The sequence below is a fragment of the Mastacembelus armatus genome, chromosome 7 (assembly GCF_900324485.2).
Source record: "Mastacembelus armatus chromosome 7, fMasArm1.2, whole genome shotgun sequence".
In the NCBI taxonomy this organism is placed as follows: domain Eukaryota; kingdom Metazoa; phylum Chordata; class Actinopteri; order Synbranchiformes; family Mastacembelidae; genus Mastacembelus; species Mastacembelus armatus.
Genome location: NC_046639.1, coordinates 6,434,439 through 6,453,827, shown reverse-complemented (window position 1 = coordinate 6,453,827; position 19,389 = coordinate 6,434,439). Strand labels below are relative to the sequence as shown.

The 19,389-nt window shown below is 41.5% G+C and overlaps 2 protein-coding genes across 10 annotated transcripts in view; one reads left to right on the top strand and one right to left on the bottom strand.

The window, feature by feature from the left end:
* Nucleotides 1-361: 361 nt before the first annotated feature.
* On the bottom strand, nucleotides 362-3,769 carry taf11 (TAF11 RNA polymerase II, TATA box binding protein (TBP)-associated factor). 3 transcript variants are annotated; one of them, XM_026332781.1, is made up of 7 exons: nucleotides 3,708-3,726; nucleotides 3,458-3,555; nucleotides 3,015-3,239; nucleotides 1,772-1,902; nucleotides 1,577-1,664; nucleotides 1,372-1,468; nucleotides 362-1,239 (listed from the first exon to the last, which is right to left on the bottom strand). In XM_026332781.1, exons 3-7 carry the CDS (start codon nucleotides 3,207-3,209, stop codon nucleotides 1,109-1,111), a joined length of 642 nt encoding a protein of 213 aa, XP_026188566.1. In that variant the 5' UTR covers nucleotides 3,210-3,239; nucleotides 3,458-3,555; nucleotides 3,708-3,726; the 3' UTR covers nucleotides 362-1,108. The 3 variants fall into 3 exon arrangements, with proteins under 3 accessions (XP_026188566.1, XP_026188567.1, XP_033181199.1); XM_026332782.2 differs by having other exon boundaries at nucleotides 3,370-3,769; XM_033325308.1 differs by having other exon boundaries at nucleotides 3,458-3,769.
* A 166-nt stretch (nucleotides 3,770-3,935) lies between these two features.
* anks1aa (ankyrin repeat and sterile alpha motif domain containing 1Aa) overlaps nucleotides 3,936-19,389 on the top strand; it is a 56,733-nt gene continuing 41,279 nt past the window's right edge. For 6 of the 7 annotated variants that reach the window (XM_026332780.2, XM_026332776.2, XM_026332775.2 and 3 more), the window contains exons 1-4: nucleotides 3,936-4,548; nucleotides 14,704-14,784; nucleotides 15,015-15,171; nucleotides 16,051-16,113. In XM_026332780.2, coding sequence (XP_026188565.1) covers nucleotides 4,370-4,548; nucleotides 14,704-14,784; nucleotides 15,015-15,171; nucleotides 16,051-16,113 — 480 coding nt within the window. In that variant the 5' untranslated portion in view covers nucleotides 3,936-4,369. The remainder of the gene's footprint in view (nucleotides 4,549-14,703; nucleotides 14,785-15,014; nucleotides 15,172-16,050; nucleotides 16,114-19,389) is intronic. The other variant, XM_026332777.2, reaches the window with a different exon arrangement.

Below are 19,389 nucleotides of genomic sequence, written 5' to 3'. Positions count from 1 at the left end.
TGAAGCAGGACTCACTTCAAGGTGTGTGTTGCTCTCATTAGATGCATGTACTGAAGTGATGTATACAATAGTATATGCCTTGTGGATTACTTGCACCTGATTCAGGATGAAGGGTAAATTCACTGGAAAATGCACTTGTTTTAATGTAAATCATTTCAAAAGATTGCAAAGGAGTCCTTGTGAAAGTGATGAAAATGTTGAAGACATGTGGACAGTATTTTTTAGTTGTGTAGCATTACATAGAATTTTGTATTGTCTTTATCACTTCACTTAGACTAAGATAAAATTGGTTCTGTGAACCAAAGCTAGAATGTGGAAAATATTTTAAGTGAAAGAATAAATGACTAATTGCTGAACACAATTTTGGTTATGCATTGGTGTTTTAATAGAAAATGCATATATACATGTAACAAAAATTCACTACTCAAAATGTAAAGAGTTCCAATTTTCATTCTGGTTGTTTTAAAACAATGAACAGTCCATATAATTAAAAAATAAAACCTAAACACAAATTTGATGCGGTTTGCCTCACATGTAAAATAAAAAACTCAATTTAATGAAAAGACCAAAACTCTCTGTAAAAACAATACCATGAAATTCAAAGTATTCAATTTTAGTTATTTTATAATTCGTAGCAGGACATAAACATTTTAAATGTCCCCCAAGAATCAATGAATTTGATGTGTGCTTGTGTGGTAGTCAAAAGCGTAATAATTACCTTTTTAGCTTTTAATGAGGCTTACTCTGAATTTCAGTGTTTTTTTTTTGAAAATAACAGTGATTATAACAAAATATTTCTGATTTTATAAAACTGTATTTACAGCATGAACATATAATTATAATAATACATGAATATCATATTACACCATTTGAACTGTGTGTTGTATCAAGCATTTACCTTAACAAGTACAGCTGAAAAGCTAGTCTAATTTTCAGATGCATGAAAGGGGATCTCATTTCCCAGCTGCCTTAACCATCCTTCAGTGCACCAGTCACTGCTGAGCCTGCAGGTGGTTATAGCTGATTTTTCCACATGTGATGGCTCAACTTTTTAAACCACAGGCAGCCTTTGCTCCACTAACTCCATATGATTTAAAGCACCGGTGCCTCAGTGAAATAGAATTTGCTTGTACTTAGTGTTGGGAATCTGATCTCGGCTCTTCAGTCTCCTCACTGCTTCCCTCATGTGTTTGGGTTGAAGAGGTGGTGTATCTCCCCACTTCTCACAAACATCCAATGCTGGAAGTACAAAGGGCAAACTATAATAATGATTTAAACTGCAGAGGAAAGGAGACAAACAGGCTGCTTGCTTATTTAATTTATTATAAATTTGAAATGACTTTGTCCAAATAATCTAGGTTTGCCACTCACCTTCCTCAACAATTTCCCCAGCAAAAACCTTAGCAATACCAGACATGGCAATCACCACATTCTGTGACACTGATGATCCTGTTATGGACTGAATCAGCTAGAAAAGAGATTAAAATTAATTATGATTGAATTAAATATAGATTCAAATGAATAAAAACACCTCAAATATTTAAAAACATTTTGTCAGCATTCCTAAACAGCTTACCCTCTTAATAGCAGCCTTAGGGAAAGCAGAACGTCTGTACATCTCATAGCGATTCAGCTGCTCTTCAGAAAAGGATGACACCAAGACCCTGTTAAAAGAGCACAGTATAATGGTGAAGTTTAGCAGGATAAGACTAAAGCAAATGATTTTAAGAATAAGAATGATTTTCAGATTGGTTAACATTTGGAGTCTTACTGCATCTTTTGTATTTCATCTTCATCAACCTTATGGCGCTTCTCCTTTTTCTTCTCTGGTTCCACCTTCAGTCTTTTTGAAGGAGGTTGGCCAGAAGTTCCTTCTTCCTCGTCTTCTCCAACTGCTGTTTCCTTCACAGAGGAACGTAAAATTGTTTAGAACCACTAAAAGCACTGACATGCCCTTTGTTAAAACAAGAGAAACATGAATACAGCTAAGAAATTGTCTACTTAAGTACTCAGACCTGAACATTATATTTGCTTATTGTTTTAACAGTTAGTCCACTGATCACTGTGTTCACGTCGACCTTAAATTTGATGATCACTTACCAGTTATGAAATAAAGTTAGAGAATATCTTCCAGGTTCAGCTTCTTAAATGTTAAGATTTGCTTGAATCTCTGTTTGATATTAAACAATGTCTGAGTTTTAATTTATAGCTTCTGATTAGCATATGTGACGACTGGGCTATTATAAATTTTGTTGTTTTTTCCCCAAATTCCAACTTATTTCTAAACCTTGTTTCACGTTGTTCATTCTCCCTGATAAGATGGACAAGCTGGCGGTGCTGATGACCTCACATTCTGCAGAAGGCATCAGTTGCTGTAATGAGATCATTGTAGCCACCAGGAGGGTGCAGTGTTTCTCAAATAACAAGCTTTCAGGTCTGGAACCCATGAGGGAATGAAAAGCATCTAAATGAAACTGAAGATTAGGATCAAGAAGGGTAAAGATCACTAAAGGAAGAAGATGGAAGATCGACTGCAGCAGAACATGTCATGTCATGTCTGAACATGAGACATGAGAAACACTATAAGATGGCATCATATCCAGAGTCCTCAAGACCTGTGCAGACCAACTGTGTGATGGTAATGCATCACATTTTCAGCCTGAGGCTACAGAGAGTACTAGCTCTCTGGAAGACATTCTCTGTGGTACCAGTTCCAAAACTGCACACCCCAGAGAGCCTAATGACTACAGGCCACTGGCCTTAACATCACATCTGATGAAGACTCTGGACAGGATTGTTCGTACCACCTATGGTGAGGCTGAGCATGGATCCACTACAGTTTGCCTACCAGCCACACAACAGGGTGGATGACACTGACACTGATAAAAACATTCCTATCATGTTGGTAGTAGTATCAAAAACCTCTACTAGGTTGTGGTGTAAAGTCAGAAAGAGTAACAACTTTATATGTGGATCCTAACGTGGTCCGGTGATGTGAAGGGAAATGAACTCACAGATTTATCCTCCTGTTTGGGCTGATCTTGTGAGGACGACTCTTTGTTTTCATCGGTTTGTTTCGCTGTGGCAGACCCGTCTTCATTTCCCCCAGACTTGGCGGTAGTAGCGTTGTGTTCCTCGGCGGCGGCGGCAGCAGCAGCAGCGATCCTCTCTGGTGTCTCCTCAGGTCTGATCCGTGCAGGGTCGGCCATCCCTCCGACACTGGCTGCTAGTTTCAGGCTCTGCAAAAACATCAGTGAGGTCAACAACTAGTTAGTCACCTCTCACGTTAACGTTCCACTCAGCTGATCACTGTGTTAGCTGGGAAGCAACGACATTTGTATAAAATGAATAAAACACAAATACGCCTACCTTCTTCACAGCAACCCACGCTAACGATGAAGGCTAAGCAAAAAAACAGCCCAACACTTAGAAATAATTGAATTTAACACGAGCTTACCAACTCTTTACCCGAAGGCCAGCGCTAGCACCAAAATGCTAGTTTTTCATAGCATAGTTCCCAACTTCCGTTTCCGTTTTGGGTGAACTTTATTAACACTGTTAACATGCAGAAACACAGGGAGTGTTTAAAGTGAACAGGACATTATATACTTCTGCCATAACTTTTTAATGCAGTGCTCATATTTACATGCGATTACATAACGATATTACGACAGTTAAGCCACAGTTTAATCATCCAGTTCACTCACAGTAAAACTAGTTAGATGTTATGAAATGTTCCTGGTCACACCCATGGAGGAGTCTGACAGTTTTGGGAGCATATCCGACAAGAATCCCAACAAACCGGCTCAGTAATTGCTGATAAGTGAAAGGATAGGTTGTAAAATGTGCTGAGGATACTACGAGTGACAGGAGAGCAGATCACTGAAGCACTGGATGGATCTAACCCCTAATCCCCTTTAGCCAGAGTGCCATGCTGCTTATGCACATCTATGCCGTGTGTGAATCAGCTAGGGCGGGGGTGCGAGGAGTTGTGTGTGTGCGTGTGCGTGTGCGTGTGTGTGTGATAGAGAGAGAAGTGTTTCGGATTGGAGCTGCAGAAAGGACGGGCAGTTTCGAGGAAGTGACGGACGGGGTACCGGGGACTGGTCAGAGGAAGTTTACTCGATGGTGGTGCCTGCTGCTCAGCCAAACTTTTCCCTTTTGAGCGCCAGCGGAACCGTGGGTGGACACGGACGGATCCAGTGGCGGAGGGAGCTTTTGTTTCCTCACCACAACAACAGCAGCAGTAGCGTTACTCGGGAATAACTTGAGGCTGAGAGGAAGAAGGGATCACAGGAATTTTACTCCCGCGACCAAACCCCCTCCCCTTCTCTTCCCCGCGCCTGCTCCGATTTTTCTGGGATCCGCGATGGGGAAGGAGCAGGAGCTCCTCGAAGCGGCGCGCACGGGAAACCTGGCCGCAGTGGAGAAGCTTTTATCCGGGAAGCGACAGTCCGCTGGCATCGGGAGCGGATCGTCTGGAACCGGTGGAAGCGGCAACAGCAGCGGCCACGGCGCCTCCTCTCATCCGCTCTCCAGTCTGCTAAGGTAGGCTCTGGAAAAGGGGAGAAGAGGCGTTTATAACTGAATGGGAGACAGCCACCAATATTGTCTGATCATTTGCTGCTATATGTTATAGTTTAGTATTTCAGTATTCTTTGTTGTTGCACAGAGTGTTGTGTTTTTGCACTGCCAGATAAAGACCAGTGCAGCGCAGAAGCAGTGCCATGCTCCTTTGTTAGCTCGCAGCTCTGTGTCCCTGCTCTACTGTAATGTGCATAACCGGCTTGGAAGGAAATTATGCAACTAAACTAGAGAAATACGCAACAAAACAACCCAAGGTCTCTTTTAAAACTGGCACACACGTATTACTAACAGTTTACACACAGTCTGGGCTGGTTTAGAGTAGAAATCCAGTTTTAAGCTGCATTATTGCACTGTTTGGAAATCTTCTTAACATCCAGCTTATAAAATCTCATTTATATGTTTCAGTTGTGGAGCTGTAATTTTGGAACAAGGGAAGTCTTTGGTGAGGTAAACATTTGATGTGGGTTTCACATCCCCCAAAGACTTACCATTTAAGGTTAAAAAGCTTTAACTGGTCATTTGTAGACATGCTCATTCTTTCTTCATTAGTTCTAACTTATTCAATTTAGGAAGACAAGACAGAAAGAAAGCAAACTACAGTTACTAGTCAGTCTTGCCATCCTAATGCCATCTGTTCACATACTGTAGTCTGTCTGTAGATGCTCAGATTTAAATGCCACCATGATTGTTTTGAGTTTGAGGTTGCGTCAGATTCATCTCTCCATTAAGAAGCAGCAACTTCTCCTAATGCATTTTTCTAATTTTGTGCAGAGAACTACAGATGTTATAGGTTCTAAGATTTATTTTGTCATGCAGATGTTGTCTAAATTATAGGCAACAGCACTGCTGCATTTCCTTGGGCTATAAAGTTTCTTAATGTTTCAACAGTCAACATAGCCACTGTGTTATATGTAATGTTAAAACACGAAGTAGCACTCAGGCAGTTTTTTTAAGGTTACATAAGTTTCTACATTATGTTCCTGCCTATGGGTAAAAGAGAATTATTGCAGGTAAACGTACTGAGGTACAACCCATTGCCAGGTTAAGTGCTGCCTGACAGAAGCTCCTATTTTATTGCTGAGCACATGCAGATGAATACCTGTCAATCAAAACATTATATTGCTGCTCTGGGAGCCCAGAGAAAGCCACCAACACCATCTGAGGGGTAAGTGTTACGGTGAAGCTCGAGGTGATGCATCACTGTGTTATGTAGTGCAGACTGCACAATATACCCAAGGTAATTACATTAAACCCTTCTAATCGGAAATCCAATTCAAAGATGTCATGCAGTCAAGACTGGCTCTGTGTGTCTCTCTCTCTCACAGATCAGTGGGTGGACTGAAGAGCCCATTGTGTCATCTATTCTGACTGGAGAAATCAATGTTTGGCAAGGATAGCTCTGGGAAATGATTGGCTAGACTTTGTAGGAAATGAATTAACTAGTGGTGTGTATACTTTAAAAGCCTTTTGACTGTGGACACCTGAGCTTGCAGAACAGACTCTCAGAATATAACATGCTGCAAGTTCATTGAGAACAGGGCAGCAATGATTGTCGCTGGTGTATGACGTTAGATTTAGTTTGCACAGTGAAAATGTCAATACATTTAAAGGTGTCACAATGAGTTATGACTTTGGCATGTGGGCTGTTGGTGTGTGTGTGTGTGTGTGTGTGTGTGTGTGTGTGTGTGTGTGTGTGTGTGTGTGTGTGTGTGTGTGTTTTACTTTACTAGAATTTCTTTGGAACTTATTCAGCATTCATTGTTAGCAAGGGGAGCCTTGTAATCTTGTCAAAGGGGATTTAACATTTTTACAAGAGGCACAGCTTTCACAGCAAATTTTAGCCTGTGCTGCTTATAATGTTAACATGTACAAAGGGATGTGTATTCTTTACAGTCTTGCTGTATTACACTTAATTACAAGCACATTAACTTCTGGGTGGCAAGAAAGTTCTGGGTTCGACCCTTGGGGCTTTTCTATGTGAAGTTCGCTTGTTCTCCCCGTGTCTGTGTGGGTTTTCTCCTGGTATTCCAGCTTCCTCCCACAGTCCAAAGACATGAAGTTTGGGGTTAGGTTAACTGGTGACTCTAAGTGGCCTATAGATGTGAAAGGTGTGAGTGTTTGTCCCTAATGTGTCGGCCCTGTGACAGACTGGCGGTCTGTCCAGGGTGTACCCTGCCTCTTTCATGATGGCAACTGGGATTGGCTCCAGCCCCCCAGTGATACAGATAGTGGATGGATGCATTAAATTCTGCTTGTGTAATAAAACGTCTTTGTATTTAAGTTGGTCTGTAGCCTAAACAGTCATTTAATCAGAACTGTATCTCCTGCTTTGCTGTTATAGGAGGCTTTTAAGCCTTATGTACGGGAAATATTCAATAATAACTTGCTGTTTATTATATAGATTGAAACCACAGGCTATACAGACAAATGATCTAACATAATCAGCCTTGTTTATATTCTTTACAGCTGTGTTGCCTGTGTATTTCCACTAGATTTTTTAGCGTTCTTGCTCTGGAATGGGCCGCATGTTGAGACTTGCTGTGTTTTTGTAACCAGGCGGTTAGATTCTGCTCTGCGGAATGTCTGCTTTCCCAGGAGGCTGCATCCCAGCGGTTGCCATGGGATAGACACTGACCCCGGCATGTTTAACACTGTCGCCGCCCCAAACATTTGTTTTGTGGTGCCCCATTAAAGCCAAAATGAGCTGGGCAGGGCTTCCTAGAGGGGCAAGTTTATGGTGTAACCTTCATAGGTCCAGCATGCTGTAGCTGTAGTTTGGCTGTTGCAGAAGCTTGATGTCTTGATATTATTTGTTGGACTTATTTAGTCCAGTCTGTGGCCTGTTTTTCAACATCCATTTAATGTGTGATCTCAGTACTACAGTTTTTGGTAGGGCTCCAGGACCTGTTTTGACCCCAGAGGTCTACAGGAGGAGCTCTTCACTAGCACTTCCTGTCCCAGGTTGTCCAAACACAGGCAGCTGCTGTGGTCAGACTGGAGGTAAGACAAGTGTCTGGCAGACTGACTGCCCACTGAGGGGAAATTAACAGAGGAATGCATGGAGCTTTGGACAGATGCTCTAAGAGCTTAGCCAGATGAGGGTTCGTCCCCCAGCTTCACAGCCATGTTCTTTGTCTCTCCGACAAAGTAGAGAGTGATGCCTTTTCATATTCATATCAGTCTGTTAAGACCATTGCAGGGCTTTTCTATACCATTTAGTTTTTCAAAGAAAAGTGAGAAATATTTTGAATGGAAATAGACCACCTACTTAGAAACACTTACTCACTGAAGCAAATGTTTCCTATTTCTACCTTCCTATTTCAAGAAGGCCCTTTGCAATAAAATTGGTGATAGAGATCACAAAGGCCTTTTGAAATATATTTTCTCTCCATCATGTCTTTCCCTTTTCTAAATGCTGGCGAGGGAAGCATTTCTATCAATGTGATGACTCGGTTAGCATTTTAAGAGGCTTGGGCACATCTCCACAGTCTTCCATCCCATTTCATCCACAATTTTGGGCTCATCCCAAGCAGACCAATGCTGTCACACTGGTGTCAGCTGAGAAAATATCTGGTGCATAACAACTAGCACACGCTGTCCTTTTAAAAACAGCATTCACAGTAGCTCCTCTGTTATTAGAATCTGTGTGTATGTAGAATTCATTGAGTGTGAAGGTGCACCGTGGGACTGTGTGCATCTGCAGATGATAGGCTCACAGCAGGAATCTGCCACTCTCAGTCCTAAGCTGTGTTTCACAGTAGCCATCAGGGTTCATGCAAATCGTCTCACTCTGCTGCTTGCGCTCGTGCAGTTGGTGTTCACATGGCACTTTCCATCACTGTTACAGTGTTGGAGCTTCAGGTCAGTCCTAGGTAGCTTAAAAACCGGCACACAGCAGGGCTGACAGTCACATTTCATCAACTGTTGACCTCTGAACCGTAGGAAACTCTATAGAAGTTCAAACCAAGAGGGAGCAGTGGTAACTGGGAAATCTAACACCGCAGTGTTAGCATTCCTGGAGAACCAGAGTTTGAGAGGTTCTGCTCTGTATGTCATGTTCACATGTTTGTGTAGCCTGAAAATCCAGGCAGGAACGTACTAAGCAGCAGTGATGAATTCCGTGAGTGTGTGTGAGTGTGTGTGAGTGTGTGTGAGTGTGTGTGAGTGTGTGTGAGTGTGTGTGAGTGTGTGTGGGTGCGGACAAATGGTCAAATACAGTGTCCTGTCCTTGCTGTATGTAGCCATCTTTACTGAACTGAATGGTGGTAAGCTAAAATTAGCTTTAATCTAAGTGGGTCAGGGGTTTCTTGATTAGTTTGCAGAGACTGAGTCTGGTTAGAAGTTGCCTGATATAGAAACTATGTCTGGAGCAAATGCCGAGCACTGATGCTTTTAAAAACAATATAGTTCTTTCTAGAGAAAAGTCACTTACAGTTTCCACCTCTGTATTCTAAGAAACACAAAGTTCCTGATTCTTCGGCATGTTTGTTTATGTGAAATCTGTCTCACCTCACAGAAAACGTTATACTAACAAACACTAAATGGAAAAGATAAGACTGCTGGGGCTGTTGTGTACTTCTGTGTGCAGTGTCTGATGTTTTTTAAGCCAGTTATAGGAAGTGATACCACAAAACACCAGGGACATCAGTGTTAGCTGGGCGTTTTGGGACGTCCGGCCTGCTGGCTGACATCTTCCCTTCCTCTCAGCACTCTTATTGCCCACCTGCTGGGCCCACACCAACCTCCACTCCACCTCCAGAGTGCAGAGTAATGGCACTGCCCTCAATATGTTCACACAGGAAGCACATTAGTGGAGAGCTTTTTAAAATTCATTTTTGCTTCACTATCTGGGCCAGCTACATAAAAGAAATACACCACAGTTTTTAACGGTAGCATGACTAAGCAGACTGGCAGCAGACAGTGAAACACAGGTTGCATATTTACCCATACAAAGCAAATTGCAAAAGAGTTATGTTGTTTTATTTTTATGGTCACATGCATGTAACAGCAGTTTTAAAAACTGCTGTGTCCAAGTTAAAGAATGTTTGCTAATGGGTTTTGTAAGGAAATAGAGAAGCATTCAACAAAACCTTTAACCATGCAAGTGACTGCAGGTCAGACCAGATTTGTGTGCTATTTCCTGAAATAAAACTGAAAATAACTATCCATCCAGCAAAGGCTGGATCCATCCAGCAAAGGCTTTAGCTGAAAGTGAACATCAGCTTGCTCACTGAACCAAAGTACTCAGCCTGTGTGGGCAGTGAGATCAGTGTAGTAAATGCAGTGGTGTCTGCAGTGACATCAGTGTGAGGAAATGCCAGCTTGGTGGAAGCCGAGCTGTGTTTTTCTTCTTTTCTCGCCTCATTCGATTCTTCACTATCTCCTTTCATTTCAGCTTTTGATACTGCCACTAGTCTATTTTTTTTTTTTTTTTTTTCTTCTTCTTCATGCTCATTATTTGATCCTGCTGGAGCCCACTGGCCTGCTCTGATCATAGACTCTGCCACAGAGACACAGTTTCTTCACACCTCCTCCTGCAACACATTTGCTCTGTGAAATGCTCACTGTGGTGTGATCACTGACCATAATGACTCAGTCAGGCCCAGTTAACGCTGTGCATCACAATTGAATTGGAAAACAAACTGTCATATAATTGTCTTCATTCCTGTTGTCTTTTGGAAGTGGGGACTGTTAACTGTAGCACTAAAACAAGACGAATATGATCCGGTAGCCTTGTTAAAATGTTTATTCACTACTGCTTTCTGTAAGTTTTGTAAGTGGTAAAGACTGAATTTTGTTCACTCTTATTTTTTGATGACAGATTGCCTCAAAAATTCAACATCATCAGATCATAATTGCACTTTTTGTGTTGTCTCTGCAGGCATGTTACCATGGTGATGTTAGTTTGTACCTGAGAATACATCTGCTGAAGAGTCAGAGGTCATTACTGTACACCCTTATAGTCTGACTGATTTGTTTAGCATTTCTGCCACCCTAACACAAAATGGGCTTATCAGTAGTTATAAAAAGCCAAGGCCTAAAAATAATAGTTCTGAAGCATTAACCACATGATCAAGTTCTCCTGTTAAGTAATACTTTTCAGACACGTCAGTCACGGACTTGTTGATTGCTTCAGCAGTCACTGTGGTGTCATAAATTTGAAGTTTGTTGCTGAATTTTACACACTGTGCCACCTAACTTTTATTACTGCTTTAACACCATCTGAGTGTTATCCTCTTCCTCACAACTTTCATGAGGAGCGTATCCTACTTCATTACAGTTGGCCTTTGGTCCTGGCATGGTACTTTGAGATTGTAGCTGGAAGTGTGGTCCCCAGCAGACCCGAAGGACTCTGGTAGGTAGATCGGTCTCTCGGTCTCGGTCTCGGTCTCGGTCTCGGTCTCGGTCTCGGTCTCTCTCTCTCTCTCTCTCTCTCTCTCTCTCTCTCTCTCTCTCTCTCTCTCTCTCTCTCTCTCTCTCTCTCTCTCTCTCTCTCTCTCTCTCTCTCTCTCTCACTCTCACTCTCACTAAGGAGAAGATGCTAAGGTTGGCAGTGGGGCATCTGGTTCCAGCACCTGCCAGCAGTATGCATAATGAAGCCCAATTTCACTGACGATGGCTGACATGCGCCAGTCACGTCTGGGCTCAGTGCCTTGGGCTTGGGCTAGACTAATCCCTGGCGGTGTGGTCATGCCGCTAATAGGCTGGTGCACAGATCTGTTTATTTGACACTGGGTTCACACCCACCTGGGTTCTTATTTGATTAAATGTACTATTGAATTTTGCCTTGCCATTTCCCCAGGGTTCTATAAACATGTACAACTACCATATATCATGTGTACATGTATATCATGATTCCACTGGCACTGCTGTGGGACTTTGGCATGTGGGTGAAATAGAAACTTTTCTTGGTAAAACAACCAGCAGATGTGATTTAATCTAACTGACTATTAACTAATTGAGTTTATAGGTTAATCACTATATAAGAATCAACGCTAAAAAAAACCCAGTTTCTCCTTTTTTGAGCATTTAATAACTGAGTTTCATACAATTTAGGCTTCAAAAAGAAAAAAACCAAAAACACAGTAGCCTTTAAGCCTATATTTTCTAAATGACCATCTGTTTAAATGCCATTAGTATGTGTGACTCACATCAGCAGACTAATGCAGAGAATACATAAAAGAGAGAAAATGTTATTATCCTCCCTCCTGTCATATGGGCCAGGCTTTAAACAACACAAAACTGCTCCCCCACCCCCCAGAATCTCTTTCAAACTTCAGCTTCATCCCGCTGATATTCCCTCAGGGAAATTAAGGATTAGCTCAGCTTTTCAAACAGGAATTCCTCAGTCACTTCCCATGAATGTGCCACCTCCCAAAACAAATCAACTCAGTTTTCCTCATTGCCCCACTATGTGCCTAAGCCCCGGCCCTCACTTAGGTTGTTGTGAGCTGTAGTAAGAGGATGAATTGGACTGTCGAGCACCACTCTGACTCATGCCCTACAGTGCCATGCTGCCAAAATGCTCAGAGGATGTAACACTTGTACTGCAGTTGAAGCTGCTACTACAGGCAGCTCAGAAAACAGTGACAGTGAAAAAAATGTAATGCTCAGACATCTTCATTCCCCCATCACGGCAGTGCATTGGAAAGGATTAATTAACACCCTTATCCCCGATTACAGCTTTAAAATTATAGAAATAGAAAACCCCAAAGTGACATTATATTATTGTTTGTAATGCATTATGCCCCTGCCGGGATTTCTCGGGTTATGTGGCTAACGTCACACAAGGTTTGTCTTTCTGAGTGGCATTTTTAGAACTTCTGGCAATGACACATCAGAGTCCTGACCGCAGGAGGACCAAAGTGCAATAGCAACATAAATTTTATCTTTAGTTTGGGTTTTTTTGTAATTGATGACTTTAATGTTTCGCAATATGTGTCATGATGTATCTGACCTAATGGCATTTTATCTTAACAGCTTTCAGATTGAGCAAGATACTGTAAAAATTCTGGACTTACACTCTACACAAGAGCTGCTAATATTTTTATTCCTATGTCTTTTAAAGCACAGAATAAATGCCCTAATGTTCCACTTGCATGACATGACAATCAATGCAATAACATCACAAACCCATGTTAATTATGAGCTCAAACCCATGACATGCCTCCTTGCATTACTCTGGTATTTGTTATTCCCCTCTGCCTGATTTCGTTAAATTCTTCATTCGTGGTTCCTGCGCTGTCCATGTTTATGTTAATTTGTTTATGGGGTTTTTTGCTGTAAGCCATTACATAACTGTTTTATCTGGGACAGCAACCAGAGGCCTGTTTCTGTCTGTGTTTTCCCTTTTTGATGTGTTCTGTGGAAATGCACAAGACAGTGTTGCTCTTTTCTTTAATAGAAGTTCTGGTTCTGGAGGAACAGAGAGGAAAGTGTGTATGTGTGATGCCTTTAGAACTGATGTAATCGGCACTCACACCTCTTGATAAACAGAGATTTATCAGCCTCTAGCAAATCCTCCCAAAACACATTCTCCCCCTCTCATATTTGCTCCTAGCACACCATGATTTTAGTGTTACATGTCTTCATGGCTGCCTGACTTGGTGAGATGAGATCGAGCAGGCCTGCAGTAAGAAATAAATGGTGTAGATTGGGACTAGTTCAGTTGTGTTTCCTTGTGTGACTGCGCTCTGCCAGGCTCATTGTTCTGCAGGCTGTACAGCCCTTCAAGATACTTATTTAATGAGACGGCTCTGACTGAGTAATTGCAGGCTGCTCTGAGTGCTATTATGGGAGATGTATTTTAAGGGGGCAAAACAGCCATTACAGCAACAAAACCAAGCCATGTGTGAACCAAAGTCACACAGTTGCACTGAAGTTGTTGTGAGGAGGCTGAGCATCCTGCTGTCACATCTTCCACACACAGATCATATCATGGATCACTTCATATTGTGACTGCTAGTGTGTTTAACTGCCAGAACTGGCTCATATCCTGTATTGCTGTTCATGTTCCTAGGAGAATCTCTTCCAAAAGTCACATTCATAGAAGTTAGTTGCTCATTTCAAAAGTCCTGCAATAATTTATGAAGCTATTCAGCTCTTAAATCAGTAACTTGCATTAGTTTTAGACAGTTTTATGTAAATTGTTGAAAAAAAGCAAATAAGATTTTCTCTCTCTCTTTTTTTTAATGTGTCTTTCATGTATGATTGATTCTCTGAGAGGCGCATCTGTTTTGCTGTATGGCAGATGAGTCTGGTCTCAGATATTTGGTTCACTAACTCTGGGATTTCCTTCTCACATCATTTATTTAGGATGTGTTCAGGTCTTTCAGAGAGCTTCACATCACTGTCCTGCCACTCGGTCTCATCAGACATCCTTTAGCTTCTGAAACCACTGCCCCCTCTACCATCCTTCTCTTTCCTCCTCACCACAGCACTCTTTGCAAATGAAAAGATACAAACCAATCTGAGTTGGCAGCTGAGTTCAATGAGAGTGCAAGGCTAATGCTGGCCTGCCTCACTTTTTACTCCATCAGCGCTTTCTGGCTCCATCCAAATGTTTCTTTGTTGTTTCCTACACTGCATATGAAAAAGTCTATTCTGTTTCAAGATTTGGCTCAGAATAATTGGGCTTGGGTTGTCTAATTATAGTAAAGTAACCATTATTAGCTCTTCTTAGCTGCTGCTCAGTGGTGATAGTTTGTCTTAAGTAGTGTCCTAAGAATCAATGTAAATGTACGTCACTCATGGTTCCTGGAAAAGTACATACTCTGGAACAGGAGCTAAAAAGTCCCCCCTCCCCACCACCAGCACCAAAACAACTTCTAAAAACTATTATAGTTCTCAGTTCCTGCAGCGTGGGCCCCACAAAGGGGAACTTCTTCCAAAGCTTCTGAAGAACGATGAAAAGGATCCTCCAGTCTGCAAGTGCCACCACCATCACCTGTGTGTATGTGTGGTTGACACTGGGACCCTTAGATAGCAATCAGAACAGAACCAGTCACACCTACAATAACTGTACAAAGGGCTAGACCATGTTTGCTTGATGTGTGTGTGTGTGTGTGTGTGTGCTGTGTTTTATGAAAGCCTAACAGTTCTCTCTGCTCTTAACAGTATCTGGAGAGGCCCCAATGTGAATTGTGTGGACAGCACTGGATACACCCCCCTCCACCACGCTGCCCTTAATGGACACAGGTAGATCAGTCATAAGTAACTCTGGGGATTGGGAGAAATGTCTGTGTTGTGGTGTCTTTCGGTCCCTCTGTCTGCTCTGCATTTAATGAGGTCTGCCATCACAGACAATTGTCCCATTGGGAAGACAAGACTATTGATTGGCTGTTTACTAAGGCCCTATATAATTAATAGTGTCGTTTATGCTCTTTTTTTCATTTTCTGTCTCGCCCTGTCCCTCGAACCATCCACAGCCAGGTGGTGGAGGTGCTGCTACGAAACGAGGCCTTGACCAACATTGCTGACAACAAAGGCTGCTACCCTCTCCATCTGGCCGCATGGAAGGGAGATGAACATATTGTCAGACTGCTCATTCACCAAGGACCTTCCCATCCCAAACTCAATGAGCAGGTCGGACATTGCATCTATGTTCGCATGTGTTGTGTGTCTTGGTTTTCTGCATTTCACACTTGTTTTCGGTATTTTCAAACACATTTCCTATGGTGATAATATGATTTGTTATGAAATAGCATTGGTGCTGAAGCGATTTGGTCTTCAGATTTCTCAGAGTGTCTGCAGCAGAAAAGTTATGACTGTGCTTTATTCTTTTTAAAACTTAAAGTTATTTTACAAGACTAATTAGCTTTTCAATACATTTGCAGACCTGTAGTAGTTCTATTATTAAAGGTCTCGTGCTTCCGTCAGCAACTATAGGAAAATGATAATTTTTCCACTTGATGAGGAAATAATTTTAGTGGCAAAGTGCACTATGAACATATCTTGATGTCAAATAGTTTTTCAGCATGGCATGATATATTTTTAAACAAGATTTTAAACAAGTGCCTTAACCTCAGTGCATCATGACCTTTACTGTGTGACTGTGCCTATTTTCCCCTAACCATTTTAACCATTTAACTCATATGTTTGATATTTTGTTTGGTTGCTTACTGCACAGATAGCCTCCAGACTGGCATCATTTCTGGCCTTCCGTGTTTGGGATGAGGAGAAATGACCCATCATGAGTGTCACAAATCAGAACCAGTCTTTTTTTTTTTTTTTTTTTCCAGTAACAAGACATCTTCAGCTATAGCTGAGATGTCAGCTAGACAAAGAAATGTCTCATTTTGTGTCATTTCTCCCTACCTGTTCAAGACATGTGATTGTTCATTAACTCAAATCTAATTTTTTTTCTCCTTTTTATTTAGTTTGAGTCATTTGTGATCATCACTCATTCGTTCACTGCTTGTCTGAAACAAAACCATTGGCCTGTCTTCTCTTCCTCCCTCCCAGAGCTCTGTAGACCATAAAGAGTTCAAACGCTGTGGGCCCTTTGACCCCTATATTAATGCCAAGGTGTGTACACAGAGCTGCTGAAACAACATTTCCTTTTGAAGTGCCTCTTTGCTTTACCACTCTGTTGGCTTGCTATGCTTGGGTTTGGTTTGTTATTCCTTTCTGTTGCAGAGATATGACGAGTTCACTTTTCATTTTCAGTCTTTGCTTGCAATCTCTAAATTTTTTTTAAGGGTTTATGTTTAACAGAAAACCATCCAACACTTACGTGTTACAGACCTTTAGTCAGGCTCAGAAATTAGTTGAAAATGCCCCCTTTGAGTCACAGTAGGTGATTTGTTAGTCTCTTCTGTGTCAGTTTTTCTCCTGTGGGTGAAGAAAATTATTTGCGAAATTGATTTGAAAGCTGGTATAATATACAGGCAGGAGCAGTACCACTGAGGGTCCCATACAGATTGCAGTAGAAGAAAAATACTGACAAGCACAAATTATATTGTCAATTAAAACAACAACAATACCGTATAAAAATCAGCAATGAGTTACAGGAGCTCTTCTATAAAGCACGCAGCACTGTTGGCTCTGATGAAACAAAACATAATATGTTTAAATGTCTAAATATTTAAGTTCTGGTCTGTATGTACACTCAGGCACTCACGAAGTGCCAGTGTCTCTGACAGTGTCACCCCCAAAGTTCGAGCACTAAGCACTGTGGCTTGTCCATGAATGCATTTTCTGCAAACCCCACAGAGCTGAAAACCCTCCCAGGCCTGTACATAAAGTTGGACATGATTTTGAACATTGTTATATTTCCCCTGGGCTAATCGTCTTAGTGCTATGATGGGACAGGCTGGCTTTCCTTAATGCTGCTATACTGTATATTAGAGTGTGAATTTTCCTGCTCTGGTTGCATGTATCTTTTTTTTTTTACATTTTATCATTAATTTGAGAGTGTGAGGTCTTAATGTAAACACTTTCAGGACAGTCTGGGGGGTCATGTGCCTGAATAATTGATGCCATGTTATGAATAAATCAAAAACATGTGGAGGCTCTGGCCCTGGTTGTGGTCATGGTTGATAGCATCATGTGACTGGGAGGGCAGCGTGCATCATGCATCGTGCCTCCCTGTCTGATCACACTCCATGAGGAGGAGGATGGGAGGATTTCAGTGTCTCTTTACATCAGCATCAAAGGGGGGTTTCTATGCCATGCCTCTGCATGTGTGTGTAAATGGGTGACATGTCATCCCCCTTCTCCCACCTTCCAGTTTCTGCTTGTGGGTTCACGTAGCTGAGGAGAGGAAGAGGTAGGACATTGTCATAGTAACGCTGTCATGGCGTATTGGTCATACAGCAGCAGCGAGTGGCCAAGTGGAGAGGTGTGGTGTTTGTGCAGAGTGAGCCAGCCATGATGTGAAAGGCGTTTGATGAGTCTTTAATGGGGGTTCCACAAGCTTCAGTGGTCAGGGACACTCAAGAAATCAGCTTGTGCCGAGTCCAGTTCTCTGTCGTCCTGGTCCAGGAAGGCAGCCAGACTAATGTTTATTCATTATATCTCTTGGTTCTCTCCCACTGTGAGTATCCTTGATGGGTTGGTCACTTTGATGATGTTTTAAACACCTCAGTAGGGAAGACTCCAGACAACCGTGGACATATACAGCTCTACTGAAAAATAAGTTGTACACTGTGGATAAATGAGAAATAGACTAACAACTTCTTTGATGATGAGTTTAAGGATGCAAGTAAATCATATTTTTACTACTTGCTAAATTCCTAATTATGAAGCTTCATCTTCCTATATACATCTAACATATGCACAAACCCTAGCTCTCTCTGCATCCATGTAAAGTCTTTAGGAAATGTTTTCTGTACCATTTATTATTTTTCACAACTTGCCCTGGGTGCTGTACTCCTAAACAAGGCCTGTCCTCATAATTATCTGTTTTAATCAACCTGGACTTGCTGTTGTAGGTGACACGTCTAATACAATATATGTTAAGAGTCCTCTAATCCCAGCTCAGATGTTCAGATGCTCTGTCATTAATGTGAACTCGGATACCATCATACACTGTACATGATCCTGGACAGTAAAAAATATATAATAAAAATAAAAATATAGGTTCAATATTTTGGCGTTGGGTGGATATAATCTTATATTCAAAAATGGATCATATACCTTTCTGTCAGGCTTGGTGTGCTGTATCGCAGAGCCACAGGAAAAGTTTCTGATGGCAGCAGCAGAAATACTGTAATTTCTTGGGATTCGGTCACCTCATTATCAAGTGGAACAGAGTTTCCTCTCCCCAAGGCGCAATACTCACTGTCAGTCACTGTGTTCATTTTCCTCTCTCTCTGCCACAGAAGTGTCCAGCTCACATCACACCCTCTCCCCTTACCTTCAGCTCTCAGCTCATCCTCCAGAACCTGTTCTTGTTCCTGTTGTGCCAAGAAATATTTGAACCATGCTTGAATAACCCTTAAGGGGGACATGTTATTTAACAGAAGGGTTTGTGCATTGTCATGCATTCACATTCAAATTTTAGGGTGTGCCTTCTGTCTGATGGTGTTATTGGAGATGCAGAGCAGGCAGAGATTGTATTTACTGTGTCATCTTAAAGGCTTTTAAGTTACGTAGTTGGGTTTAAAAGGTGTGTCCCATTTTATCAAGTTGAATATGAAGGAGAATCTTTCCTGTAAAAGGGAGGGAGAGGTCGACAGTATAGAGAATTACAATGTGTGGCAGGAGGCCAGTTAGACATTCATCTTATTAAAGGACTGCAGGGCCTCTTTACTCTGGAATACGTGACGGTGTCCAGATAAAAATCCATTATTAGAGTCTGCATTTATATTGTGTTTTCTGTGTTTTTAATGGAATGAACACTCTGGCTCTGAGATTGAGCACTTATAGCTCTCTTGACAAATGTGTAGAAGCATCAGGGCTGCCAGTAGCCATTATTTTGATCATTGACCATTTCTTCTTTTTCCCAGACAACCTCTCCATTATTGCTGTCCAGCCAGAACCCTAACCCTAATCATTTTCCCTGCTTTATTAATAATTAAATGATTGGTTGTAAACTGACTACAATTAGTTAATAATTGATGACATTTAGCACCAGAAAATACAAGAAGGCTTTACTGTTAATGCATTTGTCAACAACTGTACCTCCTATTGGTATATACTGACAATGCATTTAAATGTAGATGTTTTATAATATAAAAGATTTAAAAGCGAAGTTATGTCGTTAACAAATAATGTATATAAAAAATGACTTCTTCATGAAGTGAAATGAATCTTCATATGTACATCTATTACTGTCTGATGTGTTAAACTATTTATTGC